The sequence below is a fragment of the Podarcis tiliguerta genome, assembly GCF_965153285.1.
Source record: "Podarcis tiliguerta genome assembly, chromosome: 6".
In the NCBI taxonomy this organism is placed as follows: Eukaryota; Metazoa; Chordata; class Lepidosauria; order Squamata; family Lacertidae; genus Podarcis; species Podarcis tiliguerta.
Window position 1 is genome coordinate 27,776,320 of NC_139539.1, and position 27,002 is coordinate 27,803,321.

A 27,002-nucleotide genomic window follows, 5' to 3' on the forward strand; every position below is an offset into this window, starting at 1 on the left:
GATCTTTGAAGTCTGGACTTTTATTATTTCACTCCTGTGATTTCAGACACAAGTGAAACAGGGTGAGGGTTTCCCCCTGAGACATCTAAGATTACTCTGTAATTTTTCCTCATCTTGACATGGTTTGTTGAACCTCATCCTATGGTTGTCGTAAGATGGGAGAATCTTTTTGTATCTGACTACATTGCAGAAGCTGAAAAGGAAACTGTATGCCGGTACTTTGGTGAAGTGGAAGCAATGCTTCTGCACTTTTGCTTATGTTACCTGCAATATTAGTCACTTTTCCTCTTCTGCAGTGTGGGCAGAACGAACCTAGGAATCTGCCTTATGCAGAGTCAGGCCATTGGTCCATCTAACTTGGAACTGACTGATAGCGGCTCTCCAGGATTTCAGGCAAAAGACTCTCCCAGCCCTACTTAGATATTCCAGGGATTGAGCCTCAGACCCTCTGCAAGCAAAGCAAATGCTTTGCTGCTGAGCTATGGCCTTTCCCCTGGAAACAGGAGAGAGCTCTTCAGTCTGCTACCATGTTTTCTTGAGCATTGACTCAAGAAATTTGGGGGAGATCCAAGCTCTCTTTCATGTTTGTAAAGCACTTTGATCTGCTCTCCAACAGCAGAAAGGCAGGTAAAATTAACAGAGGAATAAGGAAAGGTATTTTCCTCCCCATCATGGCACATGGGCGCTAAATGGAGGTGGAAAAGAAAATGCGCTTCATTAGTCAGTTCTATTGCAACTGGTAAATAGGGCTGTGACTGCCCCCTCCCCCTGCAAAAACTTGACAGGCCAGATCAGAATCATGGGCTGGTGTTTGACCACCCCTAACTGTATGGTCAAGGGAGTCAAATGCATATTTATTGTGCCATTTTCCTATTATTTAGCTTAGGTACCTGTAATGGTTCTAGGGGTTGCTCGTGCGTAAGTTGCCGTTACTCCTGGCTAGGTTGCCTGGTTGAACCCTTTCTGTCTGGACAGCCTCAAGTTCCGTGGCTGCCTCAGTCGCTGGCAGAATCCATCAGTGGGCGTTTCTTAAACCTCTTCCAGCATAAAAGCTGTTTGACGCCCAGTCTCCTCCCCCTTTGCCTGCGCGGAAGTTTTCTGCGCAAAGTGGGTGTGGGCAACGGAGTACTTGTGCCCTCTCCGCTGGTCTCCTGCGAAGAGTCCTGGAGCCACCTCTCCGATTCCCCCTTCTGCCCCCCTTCTCCATTGGTGTTACGCTGATTTCCTTCCCCAGTGGATGGGCTACCTCTCCCCCTACTGGGACCCTCTCCACCATCGTCCGGGAGCCTCCTCTCTGCCTCTCGCTCCGATGGCAGTTCCCTGACAGTACCTTCCCTTATTAATACACCAAGCCCTACAACTCTTTTAAAGCACTTGTGCCTTGATCCTATAGGTAGGAAATGTGAACATGTTGACACAGATGTTCTACATACACAAGACTGCACATGATTCCTCTGCATAGGGGGGGGGGAGGGTGGATCCAGGGATCTGCCTTCCTTGTGTTCCAGTTGGCACATGGATCAGCACCTTGATGGGGACTGCTGCCAACCCTTTCAATAAAACTAATCTTTTCTAAAATTCTCCACCAGGTGAGTTTCCTGAAGAAGATATCAAGTACTTTACAAGCAGGGGTCAGCCGGTGAGCAAAATCGAGGTCCTTTCTCTCGTTCACGGAGCCAGAAGAACCAACAATTTCATAATTGGCGTGAAAGACCCAAGAAGTGAGGATGCAGCAGGAGCCACAATATTATAGCAACTCCCAGATGGGTTTCTTCATGAAATAAGGCTTTTTCCAAAACACATTGTGCATGTTCCCAAACAATCCCTTTATCATTCCCCCTGAGGCGGAACAAACAGTGTTTGTTATTGGTTTCTCCATTGCTGAACAGACCCCTCTGCACTTCTATGCTAAAACCAATGCAGCAATGAAGGCTGACAAAGGCACAATACAGACCTTAGTTTTTTGTTGTTTTGTTTTGTTATTATGAACTTGAGTTAAAAGAATCTCAGGCATTATTATAATATGAGCACAGGGAATAGGTTTAATTTCAGCAGCACCCTGTCAATGGTTGATTCCAGCCATTTAATGCACAGAGAGATATTTCTAAACTAAGCACTGGGAACATTCAGGAAGCAAACCACTGGTTGTGTACAAATGTGCTGTTCTGAGAGCAGTGGTGGCAGGTTCCTTCCTCTGTAAATACACATACTTCTGTTTTGAGACAAGTTCTCTAAAAAGGCAAAGAAAGAATCACAGTTTCACAGGTTTGAGTCTGAATGGGATAAATGAGAAAAATCTTATTTGTGGCGGGTGCCTATTGGCTAATATATGTGACATCATTACTCTGTCTCCTTCAATCTCTGGAACAGTTCTGCAGTTTAAAATAATGTTTTCTGTCCCCCTCTCCCCCTTGTAAGGCAAGGATAAACACAGAGAGAGATAAGTGTGTGTGTGTGTGTGTGTGTGTACAGGCTGCTTTTTTTAAAAAAGTGGATAGGCTGCCTGACTCATTTAAAAAAGGTTAAACAGTGGCTGATCCAGCATTTCACCTTCCAATATGTATATTTGTCATGGATGTTTCAGCTTCACTGTGTGCTAGGGCCACACATACTGGACTGAGTGCTCTTGAAATGGTACCTTTGTATTCACCTGAGAAGATGAGGCAAATATATTTCTGTGTCCACTGCATTTATTTCTGATACTGTACTAGTCAACTCTGAATGGGTTAAGTTAGCCCCGGGCATTCTCAGATGTTCCCCGTGAGTCAAATGATTTGTACCAGCATACATGTTCTAATAGGATATTGACTCCTCTGCACATATTAATGAAAGATTTTATAATTCTGATTTTGCCTCTCTGCCCCAATGGTGTCCTCTTGGTGGCATCAGTGCTATGGTATCTTGCCAGTTATTTCAACATGTTGCAGGTTCCCGCTGTTGTGTTTTGACACAATACATTTATGTAGTTCAACTTTGGATCTGGATTATAATGCTATGTACATCTATACTGAGGGAAAAGCTGAGCTTCAGTTTTCTCGTGCTACTGTCCAAAGTAGCCCTACCAGCGTAATAACATTGCAAATTTTAATGCAGAAAGAACTCAGGCAGATCCAGTGTAATCTTCTACTGAATAATTTAACTGAAATCTTGGCTTTCCATAGTGCTGCAGTTCCATTTCAGCTTATTGTTGCATTTCTTGGGCAAAACCACGGCAATCCAATCATAAAGCAAGGCCCAACATAACCAAAATAAACAAAAAGGCCACCCTTTCTCACCTAAATGTTATGTTAACTGTAATTTTCAAATCATTAACTTTGAAAAACAACTGGCAAAACATGGGGGTGAGGAGAAGAAGATTTAGGCTCATATGAATTCATATTCACTCTCTCTACCTTGGCCCAGTGTACTCGTTTCTTTCTTAATCTATGCTGAAAATACAGATAATAAAACTAGATCAAGACATTGCATATTACTCTCTCTCACACACACCCCATTGTCGTTCTCAAATGTAAACTAAGAACAAAAATATCAAGACAGTTTATATTAATGCATTTTGTGGCTTGGCTGTAAATACTAATGGGGCAGAAAAAAAATTGTAAATTCTAATCTTAATCGACTTATAGCTGACTTCTTGCCAAGGTTATCTCACTTCCCTTCATAAATTCGAAGTGGAGTTTTTTTGTAAACAGATATGACCCAGCTGCTCAGCTCTTGCAAAGTTTACCCTGTTCATCTGAATTGCCAACAACATTGCCTACAAAGTGCTAAAGAGATACAAAGAAAGTGTTTCACTGAAATGCGATAGAATCCAGGACAAAAACAAAGTTCTAGGCAATAAAAAGGTACACCATCAATAGAAATGTAGTTTATGCATAACACTGAAAGTCTCCTACCCAAGTGATTCCGTTGATGTCAAGGAGGATGTACCCAAAGTTACTTTTACACATCCTCCAAATCAGTCTGTCTTAGTCTGATTTGTGAAGCAGAAGAACAACTGCTGCTTATTAAAACTAGAGGCAAATACACAAACTGACACACTCAGTTTATTATGTCAGAAATCAGTCAAGAGGACCTCACATCGGGAGCACTTTGAGATATGTACAAATATTTCAGTTCTCTGTGTAGATGATAGTGGGTACATCAGAACAACTCTCTTGATGTGAAATAGACAATCAGTGAAAGCATGGAGGCAGGGCGCATGCCACAGCAGCGCATTCTGCCCTCAGCTTCCACATGTTCAGTGGAAGGTATGCACAGGGAGCCCTACATCTCGGGAGCTGAATTGGTGTGGGTTCTATCTGCCCGATGTGGGAACCTGGATCCCTGAGTGTGCTGACAGAGCCAATGTGTGTACAGCTGCAGGTACAGCTTCAACTAAAAAATGTGCACATTGGTGGAGTGAACGGAATAAATGATCCCACCCACCGCCATGTATTCACTGATTGCATGAAGGCCTCTTCTGAATGGAAAGCATTCAGTTCTACACCATATAAATCACAGAAAAAACTCTGCTTCTGGCTCCATTAATAAATAAAAATTATATCAGCGTACAGAATCCTTCCATTAACTTTTGAACAACTTCCCTCCCTAACAAAATGTAATTTCACAGCACTTGACGTATTAAATGCACACCCACAAAAATATCTCCCCTATACTGATTTCACATTAAATCAGTGCATAACTTTTATTGCTTTCCCCCATCATATTATTGTACCTATGGCTACTGTACATATTCTGTATGTATATCTGCTAATAGCTGTGCTGGTGCTCCAGATCTTATATCCCATGAACTGGAATTGAATGAATACTGTCTTGTTCATGTGCACATTTACATGACAGAAAGCCAACTTAATACGAAGAATGACCCTTCCTAATGTTGGAGGTATAAATGAACAAACACACTGCAGAAGCCATCACTGCTCATGCTTTATGCTTGAATGTTAACTGTCCTTTGATGACCTCAATGTGGTTTACAATCATTCACTAGTTAAGGGCTCATTCACTTGTTCTGTTGTAAGTTGCTAAATGGCCTACGTGAGATTTTTGAATGTTTGTATGACAACATCAACCAAGCTGCAAGCAGTGGTGTAGTGTGGGTTGCCAGCGTCCGGGGCAAAGCAAGTATTGTGCCCCCTCCTCAGAAAGAGGAAAAAACCCCAGAACACATAAACACATACCCCAAGTGAAGTTCAGGAGTTGTGGTGCTTCTCCGGCAAAAGCGCATGCGGCCTTTTCTAGCCATAGTGCAGAGGGGTGACTGGAGGGTGCGGGGAGAGGAGGGGTTGGGGAGAAGCAGTGACCTGCCTCCACAAGAGGGTGCAAGAAGAGGAAATAATAAAATGAGGGGATTCCTTCCAGACCACCTTAAACACCATGAGGGCACTGCAATTCAGCCGTTTCAAGGCCTCAGGCGAGAGAGGAGCAGAAATTTTGCACCCTAAGAATTTTGTGCATGGGGCAACAGCTCCTGTGGCACCTCCATGCTACGCCACTGGCTGCATGTACCATCATATGCTTACAGTCTGCCTTATGTTTCAAAGTCCAGGTCCAGTCCATGAATGAGGCAAAGTGAAGCTGCAGGGTTCACAGAGGCAGCAGATCCCAATGTCAGTCTCCCCCCTCCCCTTGTTCCTGATGTAGATCTTTCCTCACCCCTTCTTCCCTGGTGGGGAGGGCAGGTCTGCCATTTTGGGGTCCTCTTCAGGTGCTAGGATAGAGTGATTGAGATGAAGCAGTGGGGCTGTACAGAGTGAGACTCAGTCTTGGACATAGATAATGGAGTTTTCACCCGGCTACTGTCCCTGAGTGTCGTTCACTTTTCTTCAGGGAAAGGATAGGGCTCCATTTGGGAACAGCTGTCTGGTGAGGGCAAAACTGAGGGCCGAGCCTCCAATATCAGGAGAGCAAGGTTCAGTGCATCTTAGTGCATAGAGTACACAGAAACTGATTTTGTACAGATTTTTAGAGATCCCTGATATAGGGATCCTTCCTCCATATGCACTTGCCTGTCCTAATGACAAGACATTTTGTTAAATCTCTTATTAAAATGGAATGAGCAACTGGCATATTTGTTCTTCCTCATGGGAACAGAAGTGGATTTTAGGGGGGCTAAGAAGAGAAAAATTAGAAACTTGTCCGTGAATACAAAGCCATAGAAGATTATTAATCAGAAGTTTTTCAATGGATCCCTTAGAGCTATTTCCACATATATGTGTTAACACTTGTGTGGATTTCTGCAGCAAGTGAAGATAAGATGAACTGAAGGGATATATCCATACTTTTGCTCTGAGGAGGCAACATACTGCATACAGAGTGCACATGTACACACTGACATACACACTTACACTCACACAGAGGTTTACCATACCACTACGAAGGAGCAATCATAGGCTTAGAATGCATTTCAATTGTTTCTTGGCAAGCACAGTTTGCATTCAGGACTAAATTTGGTACCAAATGCAAGCTGAGCTGCTTTCTGCTGGGCTTGGATCTACCTGACATCCTATGACATCAGGTTGGTATCTCTGCCCACCTGTCAAATGTGGCCCATGGAGGTTTGGGCACAATCTGATCCAGCTTTCTGGCCAAACATGGTTCCCCGGGTTAACTCTCCCCTTCCCAGCTGTGACACTCACTTTCCTTCATTGAATTAGACTTGAAAGGAGCCTTCTCTTGTAGCTGTGGCACCTCCAAATGCTGTCATCACCCCTGCACCCAAATTAGGTGTGAAGACAGCCTTCTTTTCCTACAAGAGAAAGGTGATGGTGCGGGGAGGGGGAGAGAAAGCTGTGGGTGCTGAGGAAGGCCTCACTGGGTACGTGTACGCCTGTGGGTTGGTGACCCCAAGTCAAGATGAGCTCACAGAGCTGCAGCCCTATACAAGCTAGGGGTGTGCAGATGATTTAGATGAATCCTATATCTTGAACTGAAGTGGAATACTTTGACAGATTCAGGGCTTGTCTTAAGCTGACTCTTTCCAAACTGAGATTTGGAGCCAAACTGAATCAGGCCACCTCCAAAGTGCTTTGGATCTAACTGGACAGTTTTCTTAAGTATCAGATTGGGGTTCTTCTGAATTTTTGGTAAATGCTTGTTCCTTATATACATTTACCTGGCAGTAAGGGCCACTGAATTTAATGAGGGCTTACTTCTGAGTAAGCATGCATAGGACTGCACTGTAAATTGGAGTAGTTAGAACAAGGGTGCAAAACAAGAGACCCTCCAGATGTTCTGCTCCACTTTCCATCAGTCTCAACTAAGTTGGCCAATGGACAGGAATGATGGGAGTTGTAAGTTCAGTAACATCTAGAAGACCACAACTTTCCCAAGTGAAGAGGGAGTATTTAATGATTCGCTCAGTGCCTGCTTAAGGGTGAAAGAAGGATTCAAAACTGAATTCATTATGGTGTGTATGCTATAGCACTGGGATTTGGCAGTTATTTAAGTTAATCAGTGCAGGGAAGGATGTGATATCATATATAAGATATAAAATAGTGAATGTTATCCTTTCAGACACTGGTCCTCAGTTGTGTGCAGTTGCTCTACTGTAGCTCTGTTCCAGCAATAGGGATCCCTTTCTAGATCACCTATTGCAGGAGGGCACTAAAGAGCTGGCCTCTCATTTTCTAATCTGTGACTGACTGCATATTGTTTTAGTATCTTATCTTCTAAGCAAATTGTAGTGTGAAGTGTTAGATTGATCAACATATGGATTGTAAAGAGCAAAATACTCAGTGGACTCCCCCACCTATCTTCTAGGCACTGAGCAAAATGTCTGAAGCACCACCTAAACTTACTTTGCTGCTGGGAACCAAAATGCGTAAAGTTTAATTTTACCAGAAGGTAAATTGCAAGAAGAGGGATTTTTAAAAAAACACAATGTATACTTTGAAAAACAGAGTTCATGAATACAAATTGTAAAGTTGACACGTTTACTGTATAGCATCATTTTTATTTTGAAACAAGTAACACAAAATGCATTGTTATCACAACTGTGACTTTGGTTGTACAGACAAGAAATATGTTCATGCATTTTCCCACCAATAACAAAAAGGCAGAAATAAAAACACTTTTCTTTTTGTATTATACGCTCAAAGGTATTGCATCCTCTTTAGCTTTTCTCTTACTATAGCTATAGTTTTGAAACCCATTGCTCACATGATTAAGCTACTATAATTCATTGGCGTTACGTGTGTGTGATAATTTTAAAGACTAAATATGTTCTAAGGGTTCCCTCAACCATTTGGACTTGATTGGGGGAGGGTGTGTGGGGCATGTGGGGAAAGGAGAGTAAGAGTAAGATCCATTGCACAAGCTGGAATCCTTGTGCTTGTAGATCTAGGAAATTGGTGATCAGCCAGTGGGTCAGGACCCACTAGTGGGTCATGGCCTGATCCAAAGTGGGTCACAACAGGAGCACTACCACCATGCAAATATATGGTAAACGATTAAGAGATAGGTCCCCAAATGCATGTTTGGGTTGAAAGCGCATTCTGGGTCTGAAAAGATTGAAAGCAGGTCATCTCTGTAATGGGATACAACAGAATACATTCCAAATACAGTGGTACCTCGGGTTACATATGCTTCAGGTTACATATGCTTCAGGGTACAGACTCCGCTAACCCATAAATATTACCTCGGGTTAAGAATTTTGCTTCAGGATGAGAACAGAAATCGTGCAGCGGCGGCACAGCGGCAGCAGGAGGCCCCATTAGCTAAAGTGGTGCTTCAGGTTAAGAACAGTTTCAGATTAAGAACAGACCTCCAGAACGAATTAAGTACTTAACCCGAGGTACCCCTGTACCTTATTTCTATGCTGTAGGTGCTGAACATGAGGGCAGGTCTTGAACTGCACCATTCAAGATACTGTAGTTCTGATTCTGTCATCAAGTTTTGCAGCTTTGCCACTCCAGTCCCAGTCATTTGGCATATAAGAACAGGAGCAAGGCTAATACTAGTAAATCACTTGGGTTGCAGTCACCACTTTAGCATGTGAGGTAATGAGGCCTGCTTATCACCACCAAGAGCAGAGTCAATATCAAGACTGATTCCCTTTTTTATTTCAGAGTTTTCCAAATCACCACCCACCCAAGGATATTATGTAGCATAGAAACAAGCAGGTTGAGGCCTATGCATGTCAAGGTCTGAACCATTGTATAAATATTTATTTTGTATATTCATAGCCTGTTTTTTGATCTGAAAAATCTACTAGGTGGCTCACAGTGCAGATGAGATCGGGCATGTTCAAGGTAGTATGGCCGTAGACTAGGTGGCTCACATTTGATTTAAAATCCACAACTTGGCTGGAACTGGAAATGGCTTCAGTTCCCCTGGTAGATTATCTACACTGGGAACTAGATACTGGGAGTGGGTACCTTTTGGCTCTGACCCTCTATTACAGTAGCCCATATTACATATTATAGTAACCCAAGAATTACATTTTATCCTCACAACAACCCTGTGAGGTAGGTTAGGCTGAAAGACTGGACTGAAGTCACCCAGCGCGTTTCGTGCCTGAGCAGAGACCAGGTCCTAGTCCAATACTTTAACCACTACACCACACTGGCTCATGACTGGATCAGCCAAGGTCGGTGTAGTCCAGGATACTGGTTCCAATAGCGGCCGGTTGGAAGGAAGCAAATGATGGCTTATACAGGAAATGTTGTATAGAGGCTCATGTTTCCTTATGCTATGATTATGAGAATGGAAAAGGCTGCTGAGATGGGGATTTTATGGAAGGATAAGAAAAAAGGAGCCTGTCTCACCTTGTGCATGTTTCCTGGTGTGATTTCCGCAGAGTTCAACAGGGCTTACACCCAAGTACTGATTGCACACATTCTCCCCGTTTGCACCCACTTCCTCTACTTTTTCTGTTGCCTCCTCTATTTCAAGCAACTATATAAACAGCAAATGCCTTATGACAGGGCAAAATTGTTGTTACTCTATAATGCTTGATGCCCATAAACAATGCATGGAGCCCATGATGCAGACCCTCTAAGTGTCCCTGTTTTCCAGGGACGGTCCCAGATTTACAGAAGCCATCCTGGTTTCTGATCCTGGAATGTCCTGCTTTTCCTTAGAACGTCCCTATTTTCATTGGAGAAATGTTGGAAAGTATGGACTCGAGCCCCAAGCCAAGGAGATAAGTAGGTAATCATACCTTTAGAAAACATCTGAAGGCAGCCCTGTATAGGGAAGTTTTTTAATGTTAAATGTTTTATTATGTTTTCTATATATATTGGAAACCAACCATAATAATAATAATAATAATAATAATAATAATGGAATAAGACATCCCTATTGTCATGGGAGAAATATTGGAGGGTATGCATGATGGTGCTGCATACACAACAGCAACACATGTTAAGTATGTATTGGACCACTGCCAGACAGAGAAAGCGGTTTAATAGCCTGTGACAAAATTTCCCTCTAGGATTAATATGGGTTAGATTGGATGAACCAAGGGTGGGGGATCCTGGAAGACAACAGCTCCGAGGGGACTGAGCCATGGATCCCCTGAAGAGAATCAGGACTGTAGCATAACTGAGGCAAGCGGAGATGGATAAAGCTCTCCTCAGCATCTTTCTTTTTTGAGGAACCTCGTTTTTTACACGGAGGCTTCCTAGCTCTCTGAGGCGGCAAGCAAGGAAGTTGGCTTTAAGAGCGCGCGAGAGGAGAAACAAGTCCATTTCTGAGCTGTTTTTCCGAGCCGCCGAGATTTGTAAACTTAACCGAGCTGCTCGAGAGAAGATACCACTGCCGCGCGCGCCAACCCCCCCCCCCCCATCTCCCTCCGTGAGGGAAAGGAGAAGGCGGGAGGGGGAAAAAATAGAACAGCGCGCTCCCGCCGCCGCCGCCCAAACCGGAGGCGCGTTCCCGGTCCAAGGCGACGCGCGCGCAGCCGGGCCGTCACGTGGCCTCCCTGAGGAGGAGAGGAGGAGGCGGAGCCGCGGCCGGGCTCGAGGGTCGGTGTCCTGGAGGTTCGGGCTCGCGCTGACCTCTCCCCACCCTCAGCCTCCGCCCCCCACCACCCCGCCCGCTTCTCCTTTCCCGCCAGGGCAACCGGCGGCGGCGGAAGGAGCGTGGCGGCGTTGTTGCCCGAAGCCGCTGCTTTCTTTCGGGGGCCGGGAGCGGGCGCGTTAAGCGGGAGCAGCAGCGCCACCAGGTGAACGCGCGCGACCGGATTCCGTGTGGTGTGTGCGTGCGAGGCGGGGCCGAGCGGGTGGGTTCCCGGCCGGGGGGGGGGTTGCATATGGGGGGGGCGTGAGGGCCGAGCGGAGGAGCAGTTGCCCGGCAGCCCCAGCAGGCGCGAGGGGAGAGCAGGGCCCGGCTGTGGGAGGGGCTCTGGTGACAGCCGTTGAGAGGGATGGGCCTGGTCAGGGTCGCCCGGGACGAAAGCGGGGCGGGGGGGGGGCTCCCAAGGGCCGTGCGTGGCGACCGGGGAGGCCTGGCACTACCGAGGGCGAGTGACGGACGGTGCCAGGTCTTTGGGAACAGGGGGAGGATGTGCTTCAGGAAAAGCAGCGTATTGGCTGAGCCCGGACTTGGGAGGAGGAAAGTGTGTGTGTTGGGGGGGGGGTTGTCCTCGTACTCGGGCCTGGTCTCTCAACCCGCAACCCACCCACCCCGGCTTACTAGATGCCCTTTAACTACGAGAGAATGGCCCAGGTTTAGATACAAGGTGGGGAGACCTCCAGGACAAAACACAATGGCCGCCCCTTTGCCTCGCAGCGCCCAATCTCTTAGGCAGTCCTGGTTTTTTGGTACAAAACTCCTGCTTCGTTTGGTTTCCCTTGGTCATTGGTAGTGCACACGTGGAGTTGGCAGCAGGGGTTCTCCCCTGAGTCCAGAAGGACTGGGCCTCCAAACTACATTTCCAGCAACTGCTTTGTTTTTAAATCGCTTGTCAAATGTGCCAGGCTCTTTGAGGTGCGATTCGTCTCTTTTCAAGATGCCCGGAGTGGTATGTGTAGTCGGGCTTTATGCTTCTCTTAAAGCCCTGAGGAGCCCAGGCTGAATAATTTATCTGTAGCCTGACTTTTTCACTAAATTATTCACACACGTCTATTTCAGAATTATCAGATAGACAAAGAGTTGTGCTGCTGGTTTATAACTTGGATTGATCGGGATAATGGAAAAAGTTGATATGGATGGGCTCATTGTGTGTAGGTGGGCTGCCCTTTGGGGTTAACAAATCTCATTAGAACCACAATACTTTTTTGACATGATATGTAGACAAAAATTACTAATCTCAAATGGTCCTGCTGGTGTCACATAAGCTCTGCGTATATGATAGGTTGGATATGAAATAACATGTGATGTATCCATGGAAGTTTTAGTATCCTGTTTGATGATGGCTCTTACCTGATGTTCCAAGTAAGGGGTCCTTATCCCAAGAAACCTTTTGAAATCTTAAAAACTGGAGAGTAAGTCGTATACTGTTAAGTGTGGGAATTGGTAGCACTTAACGACTTGGTCTTAGAGGCTGTTCACACAGCAAAGTTATCCTAGAATAACCCCAGGAAAGAACATTGTCCGAGGGTGACCCTGTGGCCTAAGTTAAGGGACCCAGAACCAGTGGCGTAGCGTGGGTTGTCAGCACCCGGGGCAAGGCAAGTAATTTGCGCCCCCCCCCCCGCTGCACTGTCCCTCCCCCAGATAGTCCCTCGCTCTCTCTCCGCACCGCACCGCACCGCACCGCACGCCTGGCACCCTCCCCTCCACAGTGGGCGGCGACCCGGCGGCTCGGATCGGATTCGCACAGCCAGCACTGCAGTGAGAGAGAGTGAGTGAGCCAGGTAGGGGCAGAGAGCTGCGAGTTTGAGCGCGCCCCCCCCAGATGTTGCGCCCGGTGTGGCCGGGCCCTCCTGCACCCCCCACGCTACGCACCTGCCCAGAACCCTAAGAACATCAGCACTTTTGTTTTTAAAGCGTATTGGTTCCTTCTTTATAGAATATTTTGAATTGCACATTTTACTCCTTTGGGTTTATATATTTGTTTGAAAACAAATGATCAAAATATATCAGCGATACATATTGTAAGCATTTGTTTTGGTCATAGGGCGCTCACATTACCATTTAAAATGCAAGAAAATTCAGTCATATCACTACTGGCTGGAAATGTCACTGAAATAACAAATGATGTAACCTGTTAATAGTGGTAACTTCTGCAAATTGCTTGGGACTGTTGGGGGTTTGAGATTCTTTGGTGGTTTAAAGTTTGGCTAATTATTCTGCTTGTTCAGCCCTTGTTCCTGTAGTCTTAACTCTTGAGGGTTGTTTTGCAGGTGGCAAAGTGTAACTTAAATGGCTGCCAAATTTAACATAGGAAAGAGAATTCTAGCTTTGGACTTTGTTTGCATTTAAATTTGATATGCCTTCTCTTTGTCTAAAGAAATTACCTTATAGGTGCAAATACAACCCCTAATAACAACTTGAGCAAAATACTGGTTTAATATGAGCAATTGTTTTATTGACACTCTTTTTTTAAAGGAAAATGGAGGGTAGAAAGGGTCCCTCATTCTCTCTAATTAATGCAGAGGCTCATTATTATTATTATTTATTATATTTATATACCGCCCTTAATCTGAAGATCTCAGGGCAGTTCACAAGATAAAAATACAAGATAAAAACGCAAATAAATAGTTACAACAAAACAAAACAATTCCCCCACATAAGTACTTGGATGTATTTTGTGGGTTAAGATGCAAAATATATGCGTTTGAGCGGGAACTGAAAGAACCTGTCTAAGTGGAGTTTCCAGTGAACTGAATATGATGTGGAAAGTAGTATTATTTACAGACAAGGGATCTACTTTGTTGGAAGATACTTTAGTATTAGAATGCTTCAGTATATATGTGTGTGTGTGTGTGTGTGTGTGTGTGTGTATGCTACTGTTCATTGGGACGCGGGTGGCGCTGTGGGTAAAACCTCAGTGCCTAAGACTTGCCGATCGCATGGTCAGCGGTTCGAATCCCCGCGGCGGGGTGAGCTCCCGTCTTTCAGTCCCAGCTCCTGCCCACCTAGCAGTTCGAAAGCACCCCTAAGTGCAAGTAGATAAATAGGTACTGCTTTAAAAGCGGGAAGGTAAACGGTGTTTCCGTGTGCTGCGCTGGTGCTGGCTCGCCAGAGCAGCTTCGTCACGCTGGCCACATGACCCGGAAGTGTCTCTGGACAGCGCTGGCCCCTTGCCTCTTAAGTGAGATGGGCGCACAACCCTAGAGTCGGACACAACTGGCTCGTACGGGCAGGGGTACCTTTACCTTTTTATGCTACTGTTCACATAAAATTTCATAGCAGTGTACAAAGTTAAAATAACATCAACTGTAGTCAAACAGTGAATGGGAAATACAAATTTCTGTTAAACGGTATTGGATAAAATGTAACAGGTATGTAATGTAGAGCGTAATATTTAATACAGTATTTAAATATGTTGAATCTATAAACTGGAGATTGTTGAAAATTACCGTTCACTGGTAAATAATTGTGAGTGGGTAGGAACTTGGAGAAATGCAACTGTGTGGCTACAAATGCTAAAAGAATGTACCAACACAATTATCTTTCTGAGTTGTAGCCTTAGCTCTTAAACAAAAGAATTGTAACTTATTACACAGCAAAATATTTTGGAATAACAAATCACTGTGAATTGCAGCCTTTGGTCTTCTACATAAAATATGGTACTTTATCTAGCAGTTATCTTCTTACTGAGCAAGTTTTTGTTTTTCATAATCTAATTGAAAAAAGTATTGGGCTGCAATCTATACACACATGGTATAAGACTTACTGAATTTCATGGGATTTACTTCTGAGTAGTGGTGTTGTACTGTTAATTGTGCTTTTTTCATAGTACACCAATTAACTGGGCATCAGAGTACTTTTTGTTGGTGCTTCTCCCTCAGCCTGGTCTCTGTTTTCCATTTATTTGTTGTGAAATATTCCACCACTCATACATCCCCTAATATTTTAAGTTTTAAATTTTTGCAACAGAATGTTTTTTCATTTCTATGAATTAATCCAACTCCTGACTTCTTTCTGGTTCTGTTATGATGGGTGTAACTCTTCTATATTGTAAACATTTTGTTGTAAACCATCATGGGAGATGTTTGCCTAAAGGGTGGTATACAAATATACTAAATAAATTTATTTTAAATGCCCTTGTTGCTATTCTGTATCTCTGCTGCTGTATAGGAGAGGTTTTTTAAAGTTCAAAAGGTGAGACTCTTATGACATATTATGCAAGCAGCTGAACTGAGAAAGAGTAAAACTGCTAGGATCCTTGTTTTGGCTTGGCAGATGCACACATCTTTTTGCAAATATTATGTATTACACTGTGTAATTTGTCCATATATGTTACATATTCTTCACAATGTGTCCCATTGTGGACTGGGCTACAACAAAAAATATGATAAGATCTAAACAAAAAAGCATAAAACACCAATTCACAGTAAAAAAAAAGTAGAGTATCAGTTACAAAAGAGAAAACAGATTCAGCCATCCCCAAAAGTTCAGGTAAAAAGGTGCTCCTTGGCATGGTGCTGAAATGTGTGCAAAATAGGTGCCAGGCACACATTGGGAGAGGGAGTTCCAGACCTTGGAGGCCACTAGAAAGAGGTCTCTTCCATGTGCTGCCATGCCTTGAGTCTTCTAGGGCAACAGAAATGCTAACAAGGCCTCCCACAGTGAAAACACCTCTTAGTTTGGTCTGTTTGGGACAAGTTGATCTTTCATGTATGTTGGATCAATACCATTTAGGACTTTATATATCAAAGAAAAGACCTTCTTCAATGTATAGCCCACCTTTGTGGTGGTCTCACCTGAGGCAGTTTACAGTATGACAAAACCGTATACCAAAACAAGGTAAAATTTAGTCAAGGAATAAACTAACAATAATACTAATAGGAGAACAAAAAGCCAACTGGCGAAAAGATGGCTTTAAAAGTGATTGATGCCGCTCCTTATGTTGTCTCTGTGGTCTGTTGGAAATTCCAAATCACTTTTTGCAACCAACTTTCTACCTTCTGTTCTTCTCTCTTGAGTCTGAAGGAGAACTTGCTTGTAAAATATGTGCCACCTGTATAGGTCACTCACAGATCTAGTTTGCATTCTTTAATACAACATCTAAAGTGGTGCTGGTAGGGCCACTTCAGATATTAAAGTTTTCCTATAGGGAAAGCATTAATGTTCATACTGCTCATTTGGGGGTGATTCCACATCTCCATACATATAGTGTAGCTGTAATTGGCCACACTTGCATGTTTAGAAAAAGTTGGTGTAGCATGTTTCAGTCTACCCGTTGAGTGCTTGGATTTTTGTGTACAGTACTAATTTGTGTAGAAAAACCTGTCTGAAGCAGATTGCAATAATTCCCTACTGTTATCCTAGAACAAAGAAATTTTAGACACATAGTGGGATTACTTATCGTCTTTTTTATTTTCTCTAACCTTTTGCAGTCTTTGGCAAATCCTGGTTGCTGCTTTGCATAGCTAAAGGATCTGTCCCTTTCACTTTTTGCATCTTCGACCAAACATTTGTTCACCCACATCTTATATTACAGCAGTTCCATCTTGCTACTATTGCTGCAGACTTGCTTTGTGGTCTCTAAAAACAAATGTGACATGCACTGACTTCTTGTCTTTTGCTACACCAGGTTCTGGTCCTTAGAGCTAAGGCTGTTCAGTTCCCAACCCCCACATTCTCATGTTCTGCACACTTACCTGTTATCAGTTTTCTTTCTTTCCTTTTCTTACTTTCTATGTGTCTGGTCAAATTTCTCCTATGATGTAGGTTGTCTACCTGTGCCCTACGTGGTCAGTGCAGGATTACCAAATGGGCAGAGTAGGCACCAGATTATGGGCCTTTCCTTTTAGGGGCCCCATGACAATGGATCAAAATAAAATTGATTTGATCTTGAGAGAAAATTACAAAAACGTATTGGAGATAACGTGTGAGCCCACCTCCCCCCGATTTTGAGTGCCTAGGGGCCTCCACAGGGTTTAATCCAGCACTGTAAATGGTTTTTGACCTGGATACTTTTAAAGTCTCCTCCTGAACAAATCCTGAATATTTTTATTTGTTGTATCCTTAAAATGAGCATCTAGTTAAGTAAATTAGCCTGAAGTTTAATGTACTTGTCTGGCACTGTGACATGTGTTACAATGGATGTCTAAGATTTAGCAAGTATCAACAATGGTAGACAAACATTGTGCATGTCAAAACTTGAGACAAACATCACTGAATATCAACACTTAAGATACATTAAAGGTAAAGGGTAAAGGGACCCCTGACCATTAGGTCCAGTCGTGACAGACTCTGAGGTTGCGGCGCTCATCTCGCTTTATTGGCCAAGGGAGCCGGTGTACAGCTTCCAGGTCATGTGGCCAGCATGACTAAGCCGCTTCTGGCGAACCAGAGCAGCACACGGAAACGCCGTTTACCTTCCCACCAGAGCGGTACCTATTTATCGACTTGCACTTTGACGTGCTTTCGAACTGCTAGGTGGGCAGGAGCTGAGACAGAGCAACGGGAGCTCACCCCGTCACAGGGATTTGAACCGCCGACCTTCTGATCAGCAAGTCCTAGGCTCTGTGGTTTAACCCACAGCGCCACCTGTGTCCCTTCATTAATGTACATACATTAATGTACATACATTAATGTACTCCAAAAAATTGGGCAAAACAACTATTTTCAGACTTAGCAGGGATTCACATGTTAAAGTCAACATGCATTAGATTTTGGCTATTAGTTTAATTAATTAAAAATTACTTTAAACCTTTTTAATTATTTAAAATGCAACCCCCATACATAGACACATAGAATCATAGAATTAGAGAGTTGGATGGGACTCTGAGAGTCATTTAGTACACGCCATCTGACATCCAATTTGAAATCATCCTTAACCTTGCTGAGCTTTGAAAATTTGCTAGCAGTTTTACTGTTGCACCACTGGAGAAGTGTGATCAAGCAGTCCTGACTAACAGTGCTGGGTGCCTCAGTTATATTACTGGGTCATTCCATATCAAGTGATCAAATTTTTAATGATTTTTTTTACTTCATGTCATCCAATTTTCTTAAACTTTTGTGCACTTATTGAACAATCAAAACTAAGTTTAAATCCAACATTTTATTTTTTTATCTCCTCCCATTTTTGAGTTATGAGGGTGATGTCATGTGCTGTTGTTCATTTGAGGTTGAATTTGCCCAATTTTAAGATTTGGTAAGGAATAGTTATTATTATTATGTCTTGATATGTAAAACCACAGAATTCAAAGAGGGTGTGCTTTCTTTTCCTGTGACTGTATATCTGAGTTTCTAACACTGACAAGAATAGTGTTACAGTTTCAATGCCCATTACTGTTTTCTCAGTCTAATGAAACAATGTTTCATATTTACAAAGCAGAAAAGTAAAAATAAATAAATCAGATGCAGTTATAACATTACTGTATTGCCAATTTTAGCTGAACCTCAAGACAGTATTCTCAACCTACATCTACCTGTTTTGGCAGGTAACACAGCTATATAGACAGGTTTTTAAGGATCTGCCAGTTCTAGTTAACTATAAGCATGAAAGCATTCTATGTTGGTCCCAGCCCATGGTGTGAAGGCACAGGTTGTAGCAGTTTTGTGGAAGCTAAGCAGATCTAGATCTGGTAAGCATTTGGAAGGGAGTCTGTCTAGAAATTCTATGCATGTTGCTTAGAGTTACATCATTTGTGTTCCTTATGTCTTGATGGCTACATGCCAGGTGCCGGGAACATTTGACTCTCCATACGTTGCTGAATGAAAGTCACACCACCCCTGGTAATTGGCCATGTTTTCTGAGGCTGATGGGAGTTGAAGTTCAGCAATATCTGGAGGACCAGATATATACTGTCTCTGAATGCCCGTTAGAGTTAGGGAGTGATAGTAGGAGAAAGCTGCTCTGTTTGTTTCCTGTTTGTAGTTGCCAACTTAACATGTATGGGACATATTGGATTGTTTTACTATCATGGAAGAAAGAGTCTTAGGGCATAGTTGGGAATTAATAAAGAGACAGAATGGTTAGAGGTCATTCTCTGTCACAGAGGTCCAAAGTACCCTAATAGGTTTTGTGTGTGTGTGTGTGTGTGAGAGAGAGAGAGAGAGAGAGAGAGAGAGAGAGACTGTTTATGTTAGCTTGGAGTTCTTTTGAAATGAAATCATATTGGACCCCCTTAGCAGATTGACATTATCAAAATAAATGGTGGAGGTTGCCTGAACCTATGAGGTGCTATGTATTTCAGCTTAGGATCTCATAGGACCAGACCCAATGGTTCTGACAGTGGCCCAAGTCCATCTGTAGTGGCTTTGAGCTGGGCACAATGCCAGTCTGACCACACCACCACTTTAATACAAAGGCACAGAATGCAAGAAGTTCTATATGTTTGTCAGGCCTTTCTAATAAAGGAAAGTTGGTAAGCTGAACTGGGCTTTCCTGATAATAAATAGGAGGAGAATAGAGGAGGAGAATAATGTTTCTTGGATAAGGGGTAGTTAGACATCTGTTGTGGACCATTTAGATTGAACTGTACACCTATGGGAAAACTTGGGCACCCCTTTTATTTTATTTTTGTAGTTGGCAGAAGTATTATAGTCTGATATGCTTATGGCACTAATGACCTTATATAAAATTATGTCAAGCTGCTTGTGTGTTCGTCTGGCCTTATATGGATCCAAAAAAGGGCAAACATATTAGATTACACTTCACGTGTAATTGGGACATTTTATTCAGTTTCTGGACAAATAGCTTGTAAAGGATAGATGCCATAGCTCAGCAATACATAGGATGCATTGCATGCGTAATATTCCAGATTCGGCCTCTTTCATCTCAGATAGCAGGACTTGGAGAGCTGCTGCCTGTCTGAGGGTTGGATTGATCAAGTAGTCTGACTGTGCAAGTTACTTTCATAAGCAACATTATACATGTGTGTGTTTTTCTTCTTAGGGTTAAACTCAAAGTGTGCTGACACGATCATCTAAAATGCTTGTTAGGTTGAGATTAATGAATGCCATTTTAAACAACATATAATGAAGAGCCTCTGAAAGTTCATCTTGGTAAGTAAAAAGGGTTTCTTTTGGTTTCATGTATTGCTAATCATATGTACTTTTCTTTATGCCTTACTTTATGTTCCATAGTTTTGGTGACCCTGTTGGTCTAGCTGTTGGAGTTGGAAATTTTATTATAAGAGGTGTTGAAGTACCCCATCACAAATTCAGAGACATTCTCTTTAGTATGGAGAAAGTCTAGGGTCTGCTGGTTGGTATGGCTAGTGAGCATATTAGTTGTGGTAAAGCTTACAGTCATGCCTTTGTTACTTCTTGAACATGTGAGAGGGTTTGTTTGAAAATTCCTATAGCTATATGCCAAACTGACAGGTGTGTTTTAGGCAAGTACTTTTTAGAAACTATAGGGAAAGCCACTAGAAGAGAATTTGTAGTGTGGAAATTATGGATAGGGAAATCTTGTTCCTCTACTCTAAAACTAAAATGGTTTTACTTTCTTTAAACAAATTATATATATTGGAGTTTCATGAGTAGATAGCACATGAACATAGGGTGGGATTCAAAAAGGTTGTTGAGCTTTTTTGGGAGGGCAAAGTTGTTGAGCTATTTCTGAGGAAAATCGGAAAAAAACAACTCTGCCAATTTCCGCACGGACATTGCAATATTCCAGATATGTGAACCCTAGGTTTTGCAAACATCTTGTCTGTGCAAGCATTGCCAGATGGAACAATCCCCCCTCTTCTCCCCTGTGCACTGTTCTGGGGGCTCACCGGCTCTAGCCAAGCTTGGGGGGCATGTGACAGAGAGGAGAGGGGGAAAGCCCCATTGTGCAAACAGGCATGAATCCACCCCCATGGATTCAAATCAAAGTTTCACAGGTCTAAATTCAATGCTTTCCACAATTCTCTTGTTTGTTTACCAGTAGCTAGAGTGTGATAGCATACAACAAACAGCTGAAAGGAGATATAGTTTGCTAATGTATTTTCTTTTCTTTTTTTAAGAAATAGAGGCTTGTGGAGAGTTAATTATTCTTCCCCTCTTCTTGAAAAAATTATTTTAGGTTTATTGTTATCTAGGAAGGGCAACAGGACCTCACCCAGAATCTAATCCAGATCAGCACCATGTTGTATGATTTTGTGGATAACGTGATCGTCATTCAACTTAAGATAATTGTGGAGTTATGACTAACAGGTATCCAACCTCTTAGAAAAACAAGTATTAGAATGTTAGCAAGCCATTGATGTCTGTAGTGTGAGCTTTTGCTATGCAGATATAGCTGAGAATAATGCAGATAACCTATGTACAAATAAAATTATTCACTAATGAAATGGTTTCAGTATTTCAGAAATTATCAAATGCCAGTTGCAGATTGTCAAATGTTCAGAATTTAATAGATATGTAGATATCCAATCATATTAATTTGCAAATAAGTCTCATTTAGCTAAGTGTAACCTACTGCCATGTATGTTTGTATAGGATAAAACCTTATAAAATAATTATAATATTTAATAAAGAAACAATTAAGCATATATGCCCTGCTGAACTCAGTGGAACTAACTTGTGAATAGTCATGCATAGGCTCATGTTCTAAGTGAGCTTTAAAGTCATCAGCATAAAGGAGGAAAAACTCAACCGTAATGTTGTGTGTTAAGTATGTGGGAGTGGCCTCAGATATTTAAAATTCCTATGCTGCATAAATACTTGTATATCAATTTCATATATAATTTGCCAAGTCTTATCTTGGTATGGGTGGAGAGACTACTTTATTATCAGAAAATGATTTTGGTTAGCTTTATTTATTTATTTGTTTATTTAATAGATTTCTAGAACCCCTTCTGTAAACTTCTGCCTCTGCAAACTCTCCCTGGATTAGGGAAATAAAACATGACATGCTGACTTCCTCAGCGTAGATCAAACAAACAAACAAACATTTATTTATTTGATTTTTTAACATTCTAAAATTATTTGTTACTATGTTTCTTAATAACTAAGTTAACATTAAGCAATACAGATGTAAGTATGTTAGCCCTATGGTTAATTGCTAAACGGAAAAATGCCTCTACCATATACGCAAATTTAATGGAGACTTTCCTGTGTAAATGAAGAACTTTTAAAAAATCACTCCTCGCATTTTACACTCTACCTATCAGATATAGGGATGTATCCAACTAAATCAATGAATGGATATCCTTTTTTAAAAAAGATGGTTTTACTTTTTATCGTTGATAAAAAATATTTGAAGGATTATGTTGACTTTTGGTGAAACACTTAGGGACTAATATAATGATGTCCATGCTTGATTTGGTTCAGAGCAAAAAAAAACCCCACCCCTTAATTAATTTTAACTGGATACATCTGCAGATTTGTCACAGCTGAAGTTTTCAGAGGACTGGACTCCCACTGTCTGCAAAAGCAGACCAGCAACCTGAATGCCCCTATGGCTCAATTTTTCTGGGTCAGCTTAAATTGTCATGCAGCTTCTGATACAGGATCTCCAGGTAAGCTATTTTTTTATTAGCAATATATATTAATACATGATAAATGAAAACATTAGTTTTTTTGGATTTACTTTATATCTGCTAAGGCCTTTCTAGATAGGTGCCTTTTCTGGGGAGGAAAACCTGTTCCTTTAGTACTATATTAGTAAATGCACAGCGTCTGAAGAAAGTAGAAAAGCTTTGGTATGTATGTCAGCTATGTCATGGGTACCATCCAGTAGATGTTCATGTCACTGCTTTCCCTAATAGTTGTATTATTGTATAATAATTGTACTGTAGTTGCTCAGTATTGTATAGCTGTATAGTAGTTTTTATTGTGGTGAAGGTAGAGGTTTCATTTGGCAGCTCCATTGCTGGGGAGCAGTGATTCACAGCAGCTATAGGAGCGCCAGACGATGTGCCAGTGACTACTGGCTAAAGCTGTGTCAGAGCTGTAGAACTCCCTGCCTATTGACATTAGGCAAGCACCTTTGCTGTACTCTTTTTGGTGCCTATTTAAAACATTTCTGTTTAGACAAGCCTATCCTTACATGTAGAAGTTATGTGTATTTTATCTTTCTTTTTTTAAGCAAGTTTGATTTTAATTAAACCGTTGAAAGATTTTATATACTCAGTTGTAACTGTTTTTAATGGATATTTTTTAATGTTTTACTTCATATTTTTGTAAACCACTCAGAGGAGTTGTTTGTTTTTGTTTTTACAATCAAGCAGTATATAAATGCCAAATACACTTCATTTATTTATATATATATTTAGTTCATTTGTTAGTTATTGCATTTTCATTTTACCTTAATCTCCAAGGAGCTCAAGGTAGCATACATGATTCTCTCCTTCCTCTTTTAATCCCCACAACAGCCCTGTGACGTAGGGTGGGCTGAGAGGCAGTGAGTGGCCCAAGATCACCCAGTGAACTTTATGACTGAGTGCTGATTGAACCCTGGTCTTCCAGGTACTAGACCAAAACTACACTCTTAACTGGATAAATAGATCACTTTATCATGCATTCCATAATTATTTTCTAAAAGAAAAATGGGGAGTGACTTTGCTAAAAGAACCCTTGTGGTTTCATAAGAAGACAAATCCTGTGCCACTTCCCCCCACAGTATGCTTTCCCACCACCATTAAAAAATGCTAAATAATTTCCTTTCCTTGGGGGGGCAGAGTAATGAAATGGGTTTTGAGAAAGTCATTGGGACTCTCTCACAGACTCCTTTGGGAGAGTTTTAAGGTGGTGATTTTGATTATTCTTATTTTAGGGGGTGGGGGGTTCATTTCAGCCTCAGTTTGCATGTAAGCAGCTTATGAACATAATACATTTTGAGATCTAAACAAGGTAAGAACAAAATAGAAATAGTATTAACAATAAGCTGTGCTTGTATAGATGTAAAATTGTGCATGTATTTATAAACAATATATTTTAAATATATAAATAATATATTTTAAATGTATTTTCTTTTATAGGTTTGTCTTAATACCTGATTAGCTTCCTTCAGCAAATTACATAGTCATGGTTTGGGGTGATATGCCTAAATTAAAAGATAACCACACTTCATCGTATTCTTCAACCATGGAAGACCTGGATGTGGATCTTGACTCTGGACTGGAGGAAGATGACATTAAACATGAGAGCCCTTGTGAAGATTCCACAATCTTTGTAGCTTTTAAAGGCAATCTTGATGATGATGACTTCAAACAGAAATTGGACATCATTTTGAACAATGTTCCTGGCCTTTTACACCTGGGTATTTCACTCTTTTGTATTTTTTTAGTGAAATATTTCTTAATTAACTTTTAAATATTAGATTTAGACATGTAAAATTGCAATTCATTTATTTAAAGTTAAATTGCTCTAGAATATTGCAGACTTTTTACTAGTTATTTTTAGCGAAAGAATATATATCCCACTCTTCTTCCTGAAGCGTACAGTGTACATTTGAATTGCTGGTTGAAATGTCTTGTGTGAAGTAGCTCAGAGTTACTATTACATATTGATATCAGTTATTGTACTTGAGTAACCATGTACATTCTCTGTAGTAGTTCAACAAGTTTGTCTTCTTTTTTCTCCTTTTAACAAGAATCTGAAAAGTTAAAACTGAAGAAGGTGGAACCCTGGAACAGTGTACGTGTTACTTTCAATATTCCTCGTGAAGCAGCTGAGCGACTACGATTGCTGGCTCAGAACAACAACCAACAACTTAGAGACTTGGGAATCCTCTCAGTTCAAATTGAAGGTAGCTGAAAATACTTTTGCAGTTGTTCCTGAACTGTATAGTATACTTAAGAAACAGTTGAAAAATAAATATTGAAAAATAAATATTTCCATTAGCTTTTTGAGTACTAAATAATAGTATTCCTCACTGGCATCCTGATATTCTGCCTCAGGGATAGACTACATGTTACACTTTTGTATGTGTACCCTTCATGTGTGTACCCTTCTCGCAGCTGTTTCCTTTAGCAGCACATGCCTCGTGAACTCTGGCCATCAAATAGCCAGCTTCCGTGCCCCTTCTCCATGTCATCTGTGGTTGCTAGAGAGAGTGGGTAAAACCTGCTATATAAGAACCAGAATTCGTCTGATAAATGGTATTAAATGATGGCAGCCTATGACTTTTTACATACTGCTGCTCATTTTCACATGCGCTTGAAAATGCCAGTCTGCTGGCAGATCCAAATTATTATTGCTTACATTTTGCATATTTTCCCATTGCTTCATTGATAAGAATGATAAGATGAAGCTGTACTTGAATAACAGCTGCTTTGCTTTGGTAATATAAGAATATTTCTGCTTTCTAGCTGTCTTATTCTTGGCTGCAAGGAAAGAAAATCCTTGCACAGAAGAAATACATGCGTGGATTGTTTTCTCCATTTAAAATGAATAGGAAAACTCAACATACATATCATAGCATCTACACCCACAAAAAATTGCTGGATTGGAGCAACTAGAATAAACAACCTTATTTGTTTGTTTTTAATTTATTAAATTTTTATCCAACACTTCTTCCCAAAGGAGCCGAGGGTGGCAGATGAACTCTCAATATTAAGCTTTCAAGTGACTTTTTAAATAAGCCAAGAAGTGTGCAAGCTCTATTCACTCTTATTTGTTTGTTTTAAATGCATGTTGTTGATCTGAATCCAATATGTCACTTTTCAACAGCCCTTTTTAAATGCTACTTTGTAGTTTTTTCCCTGCCATATTGAAGCAGTATTTATGCTCTGACTTGAATGTTAATGATTGCTTTCAGGTGAAGGTGCCATCAATTTGTCATTGGCTCAAAACCGAGGCCAAGATGTGAGGATTAATGGGCCTATTGGACAAAACAACTCAGTACGAATGGAGACAGGCTTTCCCATACCAGGAAACCAAGGCAAGTTCAGCTTTTTAAAAGTTAGTGATAAGTTACTTTGTGAAATATGCAACTGTTCTTTCATACAACTCCAAAGACTTTTCACTTCTTGATTTTTCATGTTTGTGGCATGTTTGGGGTTTTTTGGGGAACATTTATAGACTGCGCTATAGGGTGGCGCTGTGGGTAAAAGCCTCAGCGCCTAGGGCTTGCCAATCGAAAGGTTGGCGGTTCGAATCCCTGCGGCGGGGTGCGCTCCCGTTGTTCGGTCCCAGCGCCTGCCAACCTAGCAGTTCAAAAGCACTCTTGGGTGCAAGTAGATAAATAGGGACCGCTTACTAGCGGGAAGGTAAACGGCGTTTCCGTGTGCGGCTCTGGCTCGCCAGAGCAGCGATGTCATGCTGGCCACGTGACCCGGAAGTGTCTCCGGACAGCGCTGGACTGTTTTTAAATAGGGAAAGAGAATGTCCCATTGCTTGAGAAGACTGTTTGCACAATGTCAGATTTCACCCATTGGACTCAGTTAAAAAAGTAAATAAATTGGTTTTGTTTTGCTGCTGATAATAGTGATAATGAAAAACACAAAAAGAAAGCTAAATAATATGTAAAATTCTATGGAAAAATTAAAAGTAGAATCAGGAAGACAAAGCAGATAATATAGACAAAGAAACACTTCTTGGGATAATTTTTTTATGATACTAACTTAACAAGCCATGAAGAGAAATGGAAGAAGACAAAGGGTCAGTACCCGTGGATTTGTTGCTGTTTTTGGTTTGGTTCTTAAATTGCTTATTGGTGTTCTGGAACAAGGTTGGCCATGCTCCCTTTTTAGAGAACAATGAAGGCCATACATATCTTAACATATGCATTTGATACTCTTATTTGTAATGTGTTCCTATTTGTATGATCTAGCATTCATATTTTTTTTTTTATCATTACATTTGTATCGCGCCCTTCCAAGGAGTTCCAGTGTGGCATACATTGTTCCCGCACAACAACCCTTTGAGAAAGTGATTGGCCCAAAGTTACCTATCAAGCGAAATGGCAGCATAGGGATTTGAACACTGGTCTCCCAGCTTCTGTTCCAAGCCTCTGGCCCCTACAACACACTAGATATCTACAATATGGTTTCCTTTAGCAATTC

General features: G+C 41.6%; 2 protein-coding genes across 13 annotated transcripts in view; both read left to right on the forward strand.

The window, feature by feature from the left end:
• Positions 1 to 8,087, forward strand: part of GGT7 (gamma-glutamyltransferase 7) — a 41,723-nt gene extending 33,636 nt beyond the window's left edge. The window contains exon 15 of the mRNA XM_083446892.1: positions 1,590 to 8,087. Coding sequence (XP_083303018.1) covers positions 1,590 to 1,753 — 164 coding nt within the window. The 3' untranslated portion in view covers positions 1,754 to 8,087. The remainder of the gene's footprint in view (positions 1 to 1,589) is intronic.
• Positions 8,088 to 10,887: 2,800 nt separating this feature from the next.
• The window catches only part of NCOA6 (nuclear receptor coactivator 6), a 38,446-nt gene continuing 22,331 nt past the window's right edge, over positions 10,888 to 27,002 (forward strand). The window contains exons 1-9 of one of the 12 annotated variants that reach the window (XM_083446673.1): positions 11,360 to 11,928; positions 15,647 to 15,855; positions 18,501 to 18,644; positions 19,958 to 20,067; positions 21,077 to 21,207; positions 22,378 to 22,514; positions 23,976 to 24,256; positions 24,590 to 24,745; positions 25,757 to 25,879. In XM_083446673.1, coding sequence (XP_083302799.1) covers positions 24,022 to 24,256; positions 24,590 to 24,745; positions 25,757 to 25,879 — 514 coding nt within the window. In that variant the 5' untranslated portion in view covers positions 11,360 to 11,928; positions 15,647 to 15,855; positions 18,501 to 18,644; ... (2 more) ...; positions 22,378 to 22,514; positions 23,976 to 24,021. Of the gene's footprint in view, positions 11,165 to 11,359; positions 11,929 to 14,273; positions 15,856 to 17,660; positions 18,645 to 19,957; positions 20,068 to 21,076; positions 21,208 to 22,377; positions 22,515 to 23,975; positions 24,257 to 24,589; positions 24,746 to 25,756; positions 25,880 to 27,002 lie in introns of those variants that run through there. The other 11 variants (XM_083446675.1, XM_083446678.1, XM_083446677.1 and 8 more) reach the window with 11 other exon arrangements.